This window comes from Stegostoma tigrinum, chromosome 1 (assembly GCF_030684315.1).
Source record: "Stegostoma tigrinum isolate sSteTig4 chromosome 1, sSteTig4.hap1, whole genome shotgun sequence".
Classification (NCBI taxonomy): domain Eukaryota; kingdom Metazoa; phylum Chordata; class Chondrichthyes; order Orectolobiformes; family Stegostomatidae; genus Stegostoma; species Stegostoma tigrinum.
In genome coordinates, this window is record NC_081354.1 from 61,111,318 (window position 1) to 61,125,344 (window position 14,027).

General features: G+C 39.1%; 1 protein-coding gene across 2 annotated transcripts in view; it reads right to left on the reverse strand.

The window, feature by feature from the left end:
* Positions 1-14,027, reverse strand: part of trmt44 (tRNA methyltransferase 44 homolog) — a 51,033-nt gene that overhangs the window by 26,317 nt on the left and 10,689 nt on the right. The window contains exons 4-8 of one of the 2 annotated variants that reach the window (XM_048537463.2): positions 13,172-13,213; positions 12,342-12,410; positions 10,178-10,285; positions 6,471-6,542; positions 938-1,044 (exon numbers count right to left, since the gene is read on the reverse strand). In XM_048537463.2, the coding sequence (XP_048393420.1) occupies positions 938-1,044; positions 6,471-6,542; positions 10,178-10,285; positions 12,342-12,410; positions 13,172-13,213 (398 nt within the window). The remainder of the gene's footprint in view (positions 1-937; positions 1,045-6,470; positions 6,543-10,177; positions 10,286-12,341; positions 12,411-13,171; positions 13,214-14,027) is intronic. The other variant, XM_048537470.2, reaches the window with a different exon arrangement.

The window sequence follows — 14,027 nt, forward strand, 5'->3', positions numbered from 1 at the left end:
AATCAATGCATGCTTGTGTGTAGGCACAGGGGCACAGTGGCTCAGTGGTTAGCACAACTGCCTCGTAACTCCAGCTTTGGGTGATTGTCTGTGTGGAGTTTGCACATTCTGTGTCTGTGTGGGTTTTCACTGGTTGCTCCGGTTTCCTCCCATAGTTCAAAGGTTAAGTGGATTGGCCATGCTAAAATTGCCCATAGCATTCAGAGTTGTGTGGGTTAGGTGGATTATTGATAGGTAAAATGCAGGATTACAGGGATACGGTAGGGTGGGTGAATCTGGATGGATGCTCTTTGGAGAGTCAATGTGGACTTGTTGGGCCAAATGGTCTGTTTCCACACTGTAGGGATTTCATGGAAATTCGTTACGTAACAAGGAAGAGATGGGGGCATAAGAGTGGACAGGGAAACTTTTGAACAATACTGTTGTGCATTTCAAAAACATTTTTAAAAACATTTGCACCATGAGGATATTGCAAGTCTGTACTGAATAAATACAAACACAATACAAATAAATGCCTAGAAGGAAAGGCAGCATTCTGATGGGTAGGCAATGGCTAGTGATATTATCACTAGACTATTAATCCAGAGACCCAAGTAATGTTCTGGGGACCTGGGCTCAAATCCCACCATAGCAGATGGTCAAATTTGAATTCAACAATAATCTGGAATTAAGAGTCTAATGATGACCAGGAATCTGTTGCCGATTGTCAGGAAAAATCCATCTGGCTCACTAATGTTGTTTAGGAAAGGAAATCTGCCACACTTGCCTGGTCAGGTCTACATGTGACTCCAGACCCACTGCAATGTGGTTGACTCTTTACTGCCCTCTGGGCAACTAGGGATGGGCAATAAATGCTGGTCTAGCTAGTGGCACTCATCCCATGAATGAATAATTAAAAAACTGAATTAATTATCTTTAAGAAAAATATACAAATTACCTTGCTGCAACAACAGGAATCCATGGTGTTAATTCATCTGAATGGTTGCCGATTATCCAATCCACATCCGGAAAAAGGAAATCATCACTTGGTGTGATGGCGCATTCCTTGTAAAAAAACCCAGCAATTTCTCCATTTCAGTCTTCTTTAAGAAGAATGGATATCTACTACTGTGAAAGTTTAACACTAGTTTGGAAGTATTGGAGTTTTGCCTATTAGAAGGATGCTAATTTTCCAAGATTAATTTACAATTTTCAGGTTACCAGCCTTTGTTGTAAACCAACTTGCACTGGGTGTGACAGAATTTAGCTCCTGCAGGCCACGGACATGTGCGCAGTTTGCCAAAACACTGAAATTTGCCTTTTATAAAGCACCACAATTAGATAATTGATTTTGTTAACACAAACTGCTTGCTTTGTTGACTCTAGGAAATTTAAATGATCCTGTGTCAATGGCAATGGCTGTTGACTAGGTATAAATATGTTTGTTTGTATCTGGATTTACCTTAACATAGACTGGATAAAATTTAATTACAAGTATGGCAGGCCAGCCATATTAGATTCATTGTGTCTTATGTTACTTACAGAAAATCCTGGAAATACTTCAAGTGAAAAGCTAGCAGAATAGCTCCTGAAGAACTGTCCACTAAGCCTTTTTGTGGCTAAGAGAACAGGCAACTGGAACGGAAAATCTAGTATATAGGTGAATAACTTCTGATACTTTACTCTTTCTAATCAGGTATTCCACTCTGGTTACTAAGATTTATATTCTCAAGTCAGTTCTCCTCTTGTACAGCATAAAAACTGGACTCACCACTTTAACTTGAGTGGCAAAAACTACCTTGAGTTTCACAGTAATGCAGATCATTTTTAATTATCTACCTTTTGAAGCATATCAAATAACAACTAAGAATTAGCAATAAATACCAGTCTTGTGGCAATGTTAAGGATTCATTTTTTTAGAGCTACAATATTTGACTTAGCTCTTTTTCACCATGTCAAGGAATTTCTTTTAAATAAGGTTGACAAATTTTGAGCTCAGTGAGATGGCAATTAATGAAAGTGGAACACTTCCAGATACAATGCATCAGCTTTAAACACTCTCTACTAAAGCACAGTAGTGGGTTGAAGCTTCCTCCAATCTGTCTCAGTAATGTACTTCAGCAGACAATCTGACAACTTTCAATTTTCTATAGAGAAATTGCCATTTTACTGCAATTTTTTAGAATGGTAACTAACTTAAAGATGAAGCAAACTGATATTGCAAAAGGGTCCTTACAGATTACAGAGAAAAGGTAAAACAGTAAAGGTTTTATATGGAAGATTGATTGACAGTGACAGGAAGGGATAGGAAGTAAAAAACAAACAAAATCCACATTTAAGGCTCTAGATCACAAAAATGATAAAAGAACAAACTAAAGCCTATGTGACTGCATGTCCCTAGGATTTGGAAGAAAGCATATGGAATATAAAGCAAAACCAAAATTACAATCTGAAAGCTTTTACAGAGACATAGCAACAGATTGGCAAATTGGGACCTGAATATTGAAAGGTAGAGGTCTTTTAGAATGATAGGAAGCTCAGAAAAGGTGGCAGGCTGACTTGGTTGTTTAAATAGGAACAATTTGAGTAGAGTTGAGAAACATTAAAAGGGAAGAAATCAATTATGAGTTGAAAGAAATACAAAGGAATAACAGGTGCTTGTCAGAAAGGTACAGTGGAATTAAGCAGGATTTTAACATAAACGTGGACCAGAACAATTAGACGCACACATGTAGCCGAGATGAGGCATTCATGGAATGCTTTCAAGATAGTTTCAGCCATGCTGTTCACAGAAACTAAGTAGGACATAGGCTATACTCATCCTTGTTTTGTGCAGAGGATAGAATTCATTAAGGACCTTGTGAACATGGGGAGTCCTGGTAACAGGACTGCATTTCACATTCGAGTTGAGCATCTCACAAGTGGATCCAGGACAGGTATGTTGGGCGGGGGGGGGGGGGGGGAGACACGGTGCGTCGGCCACCATTCAGTGCGCATGTGTGTCACTTTGTGCACATGTACGTGTGTGTTGGAGGGGGAATAGAAGTATAAGGATGAAAAATGGCAAATTAAGTAATGTGATGTCACTAGAGATACGATGGAAAATATTTCAGGTACTGTTTCAAACATAGATTTCAATAAAAAAGAAACATTTCAAAAGGGTCCACCATCCATAATGAATTAAGAAAATTAGTTAAAAATATTCAAACTTAAAGCAAAAGCATTTAATTGCACAAAAATAGATGGCAAGTCAGAAAGTTGCACAGAATAACAACAAAAATAGTTTAAAAAATTGAAAGCAAAAGGAAAATTATAATACGGGAAAAAGTTAGCTAGAAATACCAAATACATAACAAGAGCTAACAGGGCGTAAAGCTGGATGAACACAGCAGGCCCAGTAGCAGGGGCAGGGAAGCTAACGTTTCGGGTACAGATCCTTCTTCAGAAATGGGGAAGGGGAAGGGGATTCTGAAATAAATAGGGAGAGGGGGGAGGTGGATAGAAGATGGATAAAGAAGATAGGGTGAGAGGAGACAGACTTGTCAAAGAGGCAGGGTTAGAGCCAGTGAAGGTGAATGTAGATGGGAAGTCAGGGAGGGAATAGGTCGGTCCAGGGAGGACGGACAGGTCAAGGAGATGGGATGAGGTTAGTGGCTAGGGGATGGGGGTGGGGCTTGTGGAGAGAGGAATGGTTAGGGAGGCAGGGACTAGCTGGGCTGGTTTTGGGATGTGGTCGGGGGAGGTGAGATTTTGAAGCTTGTGAAGTCCACATTGCGAACCCTGCAGCGCAAGGTTATCAAGCGAAATAGGAGATCCTGTTCTTGCATCTTTCGGGTGGTGTCATTATGGCAATGCAGAAGGCCCAGGATGGACATGTCGTCTGAAGTGTTGGGCGGGGGGGGTAGTGGAGTTGAAATGGTTCGCAACTTGGGGGTGTAGCTGTTTGTTGCGAACTGAGCACAAGTGTTCCGCAAAGAGGTCCCCAAGCCTCCTCCACTTTTTGCAGAGGAAAGAGCTGGGGCCTTAACAGATATCTTTGCAGCATTCTTGAGCACAGGTGAGGTCCCAGAGGACTGCAGAATTGCTAATGTTGTCCCCTTATTTAAGAAGGGTAGCAAGGATAATCCAGGTAATTATAGACTGGTGAGCCTGATGTCAGTGGTGGGGAAGCTGCTGGAGAAGATACTGAGGGATAGGGCCTATTTACATTTGGAAGAAAATGGAGTAATTAGTGATAGGCAGTATGGTTTTGTGCAGGGAAGGTGATGTCTTAACTTGATAGAATTCTTTGAGGAAGTGACAAAGTTGATAGATGAGGAAAGGACTGTAGATGTCACATACATTGACTTCGATAAGGCTCCCCATGGTAGGCTGATGGAGAAAGTGAAGTTGCATGGGGTCTAGGGTGTACTAGCTAGATGAATAGAAAACTGGCTGGGCAACAGGGGACAGAGTTGTAGTAGAAGGGAGTTTCTCAAAATGGAGAACTGTGACGAGTGGTGTTCCACAGGGATCAGTGTTGGGACCGCTGTTGTTTGTGATATGCATAAGTGATCTGGAAGAAGGCACAGATGGTCTGATTAGGAAGTTTTCAGATGACACTAAGATTGGTGGAGTAGCAGATAGCGAAGGGGACTGTTGCAACAGAAGAGAGATAGATTGTAGAGTTGGGCGGAGAAATGGCAGATGGAGTTCAATCCAGGCAAATGGGTGTTGATGCATTTTGGAAGATCCAATTCAAGAGTGAACTATACAGTAAATGGAAAAGCTTTGGGGAAACTGTTGCACAGAGACAGCTGGGTGTTCAGGTCCATTGCCACCTTCAGGGTACAAGGCAGGTCATTAGAGTGGTCAAGGATATGGCATGCTTTCATTCATTGGATGGGGTACTGAGTACAAAAGTTGCCAAATCACGTTATAGCTGGAGAGGACTTTGGTTCGACCACATTTGGAATAATGCGTACAGTTCTGGTCGCCACATTAACAAAAGGATGTGGACGCTTTGGAGAGGGTGCAGAGGAGGTTCACCAGATGTTGCTTGGTATGGAGGGCGCTAGCTATGAACAGAGGTGGAGTAGATTAGGATTATTTACATTAGAAAAACAGAGGTTGAGGGAGGTTCTGATTGAGGTCTACAAAATCATGAGGGGTATAAACAGGGTGGATAGCAAGAAGCTTTTACCCCGAAGGTCAGAGGACTTAATTACTAGAAGTCACGATCTCAAGGTGATGGGGAAAAGTTTAAAGGAAATATGCGTGGGAAGTTCTTTAAGCAGAGGGTGGTGGGTACCTGAAACACGATGCCAGTGGTGGTGGTAGGGCACGATAGCATAATTTAAGATGTTTCTAGACTGATGCATGAATGGGTAGGAAGCAGAGGGATACAGATCCTTGGAAAATAGGTCACAGGTTTAGATAGAGGATCTAGATCAGCGCAGGCTTGGAGAGCTGAAGGGCCTGTTCCTGTGCTGCAATTTTCTTTGCTCTTTGTTCTTGTTCTAAAGGATAACATTCTATTAACCTTCTTAATTGTGTTTTAGCTGTATACTTCTTTTGTGATTAATGTATCAGAAAACTTAAATCCCTCTGCATTTTAAATGGAGAGCACCGGCAAAATTCTAAGTCAAACATTGCTTTTTATTCTTTTTGGAAAAATAACTTCACATTACACTGCATCTGCCATATTTTTGCCCACTTGTTTAACGTATCCATACATGTTATGGATTAACCAAGCCAGGAGATGCAGAAAGCACTTGATCAGATACATAGAAGTCTAATAAAAGCTTTGGAGTAAGAGGCTAACCTACTGGCATGGATAAAAGATTGACTGGCAGAAAAGTAACTGTAAAGGGGTTATTTTCCGGTTGGCAAGATGTGACAAGTGGTACGCCTGAGGGATCAGTGTTAGGACCTCAATTTTTTTTTGAAACAAATTACACAAGTGACTTGGATGAAAGGAGAAAAAGTATGATTGATACGTTTGCCAATGACACAAAATGAAGTTGGAAAGTATGTTCTAAAAAGATTAAAAGAAGGGACATGGATCGGTTACACAATTGCAAAAGATCTAGTAAATGAAGCATGTGGGAAACTCAGTGTCTGTTTTGGCAATAAGCATATTATTGAAGATGGTGTGAAATTACAAAGCTTTCAGGTGCTCAGAGACCTGGGTATCCTAGTGCATGAATCACAAAAGATTTGAATGTAGGTACAGCAAATAAGTAGGAAAACTAAAAGAATGTTCTTGTGAAGGGGAAAAAAAAAAAAAGAGGCTATGCCCCACATAAAAATGTTGGTAAGACCACATCTGGAGTAGTATATATTGTTTGTTTCTAAATGTTGAAGTCGCCAAATAATATCAATATTTTTGAACCATCTGCCAGTGGCGATTCCCACAAATACAACCTTTATGTTATTACAGTAGAAAGCAGCACAGCTTTGCAGTTAATGCACAAGTGGAATTCAAGAAACACACGTATTTTTTTTCTTACCTTGAGACATGTCTGTGGACCATACATATTCCAAATTTTCCGTTTCCTCACATCTATGCCTCTACCAGGGTGCTGAAGTTATGACAATATGAAACATGCAATCATTCAAACAATAGGTTTTTTTAAAAGAAACTCAGCACAAGTGGCAATATAATCTGATTTAATAGATTTTTGTTCAATTACACAATCGCAAGCTTTTACAAATTGTATTTACCTTAGGCTTTTTTTTTTATTTATAGTCATTTGGAAATTTATTATGCTTTAAGAATATATTATTTCACCACAATATTTTGCATCAGAGACTGCTTTATAAACTCAGTTCAAAGAAACAATGTTGTCTTTTCTCTATGCAAAAAAAGGTCAGATATGAAATAGGTATTATCCCTTATTGGGTCCCATAATTACTTGCTAAATTCTCAACCTCATCAGATCATGAAATCATATGTTTTTAAGCCTTTCCCACTGGCTCACTGGAATTATAAAAGCATACTAGACAACATTTGCTTATACCTAAATTGCAATTTCTTTTTAAAAAATAGATCATTCATAATATTAGCATTTTATAATTTTCATTCTAACATGCACATCTTTTAAAATATATCTAATTTAAAATTTTAATTAGAAAGCTATTGGGCTAGATTTTGCTCACAGCAACAAATGCATTCGTTCATGGGCTCTTTTTTACAGAGCAAGTGTTTGAATAACTGCATCAAGCAAATTGAAGAATCATTAATGAGTAACACAGCATAAACATAGCAGAGTAAAATCAATACTACATTATATACAGAAAGCAAGAGCAAAATGTCAGATTAACAGTAAAAATTAGGAAATCCAGAAGATAAAGAAAGTAGAGATAGTAGAAACTGCAGATGCTGGAGAATCTGAGATACCAAGGTGTGGAGCTGGACGAACAGAGCAGGCCAAGCATCACAGGAACAGGAAAGCTGATGTTTCGGGCCTGAGTTGGGGTGGGGGGTGGTTCTAGGCCCGAAACATCAGCTTTCCTGTTCCTGTGATGCTGTTTGGCCTGCTGTGTTCATCCAGCTGTACACCTTGTTGTTATCTCAGATAAAGAAAGTAAGTAGTTTTAATAATAATCTGATAACTATTACAATCTACACCTGTAAAAGTTCATTTTGAACACCCAGCAGGCTATTCGATTGTAATCAAGACTTAGCTCGTAAAAGCAGAAGCAGAAGACATCTGTCTGGTCTCTCCAGTCTGTTCTGCCTATGACATCCTAGCTGATCTGATAATCCTCAACTCTACTTTCCCAATATAACCTCACAGCCCTTGATCCCCTTCCTGATTAAAACTGTCTGACTTTGCTTTGAAAATACTCAACTGCACAGTTTCTACAGTCCCGTGCACTCAAGACTCTCCAGATTTACTACCTTTGAGAAGAAATTTCTCCTGGTTCTTCTCCAGACTTTTGTTCTGCGTGTATGCTGATTTTGCCATAAGAGGAAACAACCTTTCTGCATTGTCAAGGCCCTTGAGAATCTTTTATCTTTCAATAAGGTCTCATCTCAGTCTTCTAAACTGCAATGGAATACAGGGTCAATCTACTCAACCTTTCCCCTTAAGACAGTCCCTCAACAGTTCAACCTAGTCAATCTTCTTTGGACTGCCTCCAATGCAAGCAATATTGATCCTTAGATAACAAGACCACAACTGCTCACTATTCCTGTACAATTTTAGCAAGACCTTCTTAAAACTCCATTCTATTTGAAATAAAGGCCAACCATTCCATCTGCCTTCCCTATTACCAAATGAATTTATATGCAAACTTTGTGATTTCTGCACAATTACTTGCAAATCCCATCTCACTACCTGATTTCACATTCAATTACTATTTATTGGACAGCATAAAGGAACTCTACTGACTGCATCGATATCAACATAACTCATTGAAGCTGCGGGGTAGTAAAAACTGCTGATGCTGGAGTCAGAGATAACAGTGTGGAGCTGAAAGAGCATAGCAGGCCAGGCAGCATTAGATGAGAAGGAAAGTTGATGTTTCAGGTCGGGACCCTTCAGAATTTCAGAAGGACCCCAACCCAAAACGTCAACTTTCCTGCTCCGCTGATGCTGCCTGGCCTGCTGTGCTCCTCCAGCTCCACAGTGTTATCGCTGAAGCTGTGTGCTGAAGCTTTTTGCAGCCTCTCTCTATTACGGTAATGTTCAGCTCCTTTATTCCTACTGTCCAAGTACATAAATGCTCACTTTGGAACTTTTACTGAGCGGAAGAGGCACTTTTGAAACAGACTGTAAAGAAGAGATCAGCATCCAGGGAAGCAATGAAACAAGAGTCTACTTTCAACAGCAGATCAAGACTTGAGCCCAGACACAGTTGGCTTCAATATCAGGATTGACTGGGGGGCAATTATTTGAAGGAACAAGATAATGTAATGTGTCTTCGGAACAAAAGCCAAATGCAACCAGCTGCTTTTAACAAATAACACACTCCAGCCAGAGCGTGTTCACTCCACCTGCTGTTGATCTTCTTTTCTTTTTAGTGCTATTTCTGCATCTCCTGTCGTCATGGATCCTGATGACTCCCGGCCTCTGTTGATAATTCCCAGCCTCTGGCGAAGAACAATTGCTGGTGCAGTGGCCTCCTGGCCTGACAATGGCGTTGAGCATGGCTTGATGGCCTTCAACTGGCACTGCAGCCTCCTGGTATGGTGTTCTCCCAGCCTGGCACAGCTGTCGCTTGGCATGGCATGGTGATTTCCCAGGCTGGTGCTGCAGCCTCCTCCTGTAGGGGCCTCCCTGTGTAATGGCAACCTTCTAGCCTCCCGGCATGGTGTGTTGCTGGTAGGATCTAGAGGGGGCCTGGTGCAAACTAGAAGCGAGGTGCAATTTTGGTACGTTGTACTGAACTTTTATTTCTGCAATGTTGGATGTTTTATTTCTCTCTATCTAAGATCTTGTAACTAAAGAAGCTACTTTCATACCTAAGTTGGTGCTGTAATTGGCGACATACAAACTTTTCACTATATTCATTGCATATATGTATAATAAAGGCTAATTCTAATTTTTTCACATTATATCTCATCTGCCAACTTTTGCTCCACTATACTATTTTGCTAACAAACTCTTCAAAGGGCATTTAGAAAAGGAATGAAAAAAACCTTTTTGCAGCAAGTTTATATTGATATCAACCTGTTGTCAGGAGGAACTTCATGCTTTCAATAAATAGTAGTTAAATATGGAATCAGACAGGGAGATGCCATTTCCATTCAGCCAACAGAGCACTATACTTTAGATTGTAACCTCCAGAATCTTGCGTTTATCAATGTTCTCCACTTGTCTGAAGTTGCTTATAAATGACGGTGGACATTTTTAGCCTTTTAGACTTTAACAGCAAAAGTCTTCCCCCATATTATTGACTGAATTTGTTTACTGCAAATATTATTGTTTTCTCATTACACACACACAATCTATTAACATGACAGGTTTCAGCCCGAGTACATAGATGAACATCTTTCTTACATCTTCAACACCAAAACATTATTTGATTGACAGGGAATTAGAAATCTCATTTAACAAGTCTCTTCTGAAGGCATCCAATTCTACTTTGATTTCATATAGAGGAATTTCAATAGTCATTGAAGGACTTTTCAGTAGAAGATAACATCTAAAAACTACATCATTGCTGGTACAGACAGCACTAAGTTTCACTCAGTTCAAATTTCACTTACTCCTTCATTGATCAGGATGTGAACCAGTAATCCATTCCCACATCCCAAATCTACAAAGGACTGTTTGTCAGTCAGGCCTTTTTCTGAACGCTCCGCTTCCCAAAGAACCTGAAACATTGATTAGATGCATCATTAAAATGGTTTCAAATATTTTGAAAACCATTCTTGCATTATGTTGGATATAAAGTGTTTTTGCTATAACTAGATTATATAAATTCATAAAACTAAATATGGACATTATTCCATTCCACATTTTCATAACATATAGGAGCAGGATCAGGCCATTGGTCCATTAAGCCTTTTCTGCCATATGATCATGGTCGATATGTTTCTAAACCCAATTCTCCTGCTGTTCCCTCATAGCCTTTGATCGCCTCACTAATTAAGAACCTATTGCTGTCTTAAACACACTCAGTGACGTGGCCTCCAAAGACTTGCAGTACAAGGCGTACCACAGATTCACAAACCGCTGCCTGAAGAAATTCCTCCTCATCTTAGTTCTAAAGGGTTGTCCCTTCACAATGCGGCTATTTCTTTGGATCCCAATTTCTCTTAATGGAGGAAGCATCTTCTCTACCTCCACTCTAACCAGACTTCACAGTATTGTATCTCCACCCTATGCAGAGAACCAGCAATGCCTCCTCCTTCAGGTGGGCTAGAAATGCTCTTTGAGAGAATGAACTGTCAGTTTGCCAGAACGATTCCTGGGCTCCAAAGGATAATTGATGTCATTGTAGGAACTAGTATTGTATTTCCTGGAATTGAGGATTAGGGGGTGATTTGATGAAAGCTTTCAAGATCTTCAGGGAAAGACATACAGTAGATAAAAATAAACTATATCTGCTAGCGGTGAAATCTAGGTCAAGGGAGCAGTCTAAAGATTATAGCCAGACCTTTCAGGAATGAAATTAGGAAATACTTTGCCATTCTCAAAATGTAGGAAGTTTGCAGATCTCTTCTGCAAAAAGAAGGGAGCCAATGCAAGATCAACTGTAAATATCACCTGAGTTTGATAAGATTTGAGTTAACCAAAGATTTTAATGGATATGGGGTGAGAAAAATATATAAAGTTAGGCTGCAGATTTGGTCATAATGTTGAAAAATTGAGAAAAGGGATCAAGAGGCTAATTTGCCTAGTTTCTTGTTCCTCTGCTCAGAGTTTGAATTTGTGTTGGAAAAAGATGTCAAATGTTGAAGAATGTTAATTCAGCTATTACATTACTGAATTCCAAGATCATTACAATTAATATGTGTCTGTGCTAGTGAATGAAGTTGCATTCCGAGACACTACAAATTTTGTAGTATGACTTTGCATGATCATGTGTAATGTTTCTCTTCAATATTTGGACATTTTCTTAGAAGAATAATAAATTTTAGGAGCATAACTGAAACCTTGTGACTGCCTTGCACACTTTGACTATGAAGTTTTATTAACATTGGATGACAATAATAAAATGTTAGACGTTCAGAAGATATACAACGTACAACTCAGAAACTTCTGCAATAAAACTGGAAAAAAAAGGTATAATCCAAAATCAAGACTGAAAATCAGATTTCTTCTTCACACCTACAAAGTAGTAAATATACGAAATAGCCTACCATCAAATATAGCTAATGTCAATTTATTAGCTCCTTCATAGAAGCATAGTATGTCTGGTTAAGGACTAAAAGTTCAAAGGCATCAAATTACAGACATAGGTGATTCAATATTCAGACAGCAAAGGCTGATGTGGTAATTATCCCATGGAAAGATCCTGTGGAATATCCTCTTGAAATAAAATCATATCCTGCAGCTTCATGAAAATTCTGGACAAAATCTCCATATCTTTACTTGTTTGCTGTACTAGTGGTTATTCATATCCTTCAGTAATTAAACAAATTGATTTGGAAAGTGCAATACAATTGCAGCAAGGGTCAAAACTAAAAATCTGTTTGCTGTCTAAACAAAAACTGAGCTTTTCCTCATGAATATTTAATGACTCTAAGTTGTTTAGGAGAAGTCTGGCAATGGGTTGGAGAGATTAAATGGAAAGTTTTCTAGCAGACCAATGATTATAGTTATCAATGGTTCTCTGGAACACCATACAGACAATAGCTTAAATAATTAAACTAGACCCCACAACTACGCCAGCATATCAAAGTTTGTAAAGTTCAAACAAGTTACCAGTAAGTATGTTGCAATGGCGACATCCTCATACACAAATTTTTCAGGATTCGTTACTTCAGGCCAAATCTAATTAAAATTGAATAACAACATAATAAGTAAGGGAGCTTAAATACATGACAATACAAAGCCGCCTTTAACCGTTTAACACAAAGAGCTATGGAATTTCATCAAGGGAAGTAATCAACTCAAAGAAAATTATCTGGGCCAGGTTTCAATTGATCACAACTCACTGTAGTTAGAAGCGATTAATACTGGATTCATGAAATCACAGGTACCTGTGCAGCCGAGTTGCTGTATGCCACATGATGAGCAATCATGAAAGGACATAACTGGTAGACAGACACTCAATCTCAATTAAATGGGGATAGTGTTTGTTTGTGGACAGGCTCTTCTTTGTGTGAATCACCCTTCAATTCACATTGAACACTGCAGGTAATCCATCATAAAGCAGTTAAGCACAACATGCGTAAATTCAAAGTGTCACTATTTTAGGTATTATTTCATTTGCATCTGGATTCATGGATATCGGAGTAGATATTGTGTGGAAACTCCAGCCAACTATATTGCATCCAAGTAAGTTACATGATTTAAAAAAAATTAATAAATATGCAGAACCATTTAAAAATCAATTATTTTAGCAATTTTAATGTCATACCACACTTAGTAATTGTAACAGTGACTCTGCATTTCAGAGCTTCAAAAATAATTAACTGGCTGAGTATCTTTACAACATCCAATAGTTATCAACAGTGTTATATTAATATTGCTTTCTTTTTATGATTAACAATATTGATGATCATAGGGATAGATATTAAAGAAATTCTTACTTGTTTCATACACTCTGGTAACCCCGCAGTATATCCTGGCCACTAGTGCAGAAGATTTGGCAATTAGACTCGAGTCGGAGTCATACAGCTCGGAAACAGAAACTTCGGTCCAAATATTCCATGCTGACCATAGCCCAAACTAAACTAGTTCTATCATCTGACACTTGGCCCATATGCTCCACACCCAACATTTTCTATTTACGTGCTTATCCAAATGTCTTTTAAACATTGTAACTGTAGCCTTATCTAACAATTCCTGCGGAAGTTCTTTGCACATGTGAAACACACTGTTGAAAAAGACTGCCTGTCACGATTTTATAAAATCTCTCTCCTCTCAACTTAGAAATATGCCAGAGTCTTGATATCCCCCACCCTTGGGAAAAGCCACCTGCCATTCAACTTATCTATACCCCTCGTTATCTTATCAACCTCCTACACACTAGTGAAAAAAGTCCTAGGCTGTCAAGCCTCCAGACTAGGTCCTGATCTCTATTACTGCCACAGTACTATGTTCAAGGTGACCATCCACTTGCTCGGAATATTTTGTTTGCATCAGCAAAGTTGTGACTGACTGGAAGACTTCTTAGTTTCTATCTAAGAATTTCAGACAAGATTGTACATCCAATAGCATTGTCGTTTACTAAGCAGGAGAAATAAACTCATCTGGATTTAACTTTGAACTTGCCTCAGATTCCTGAAAATTATTAAATTGGTTTTGTGGGTTCCTTTCAAAGAGCCATAATCAACCACACTTTTAGCGGGAGGGGGTTCCATACTGAAAATTTCAAACATTAACAAATTTACAGTCCTTGTTTAGGTCCCTTTTGGCAAAACATCTTATATGAATCTTTGCATT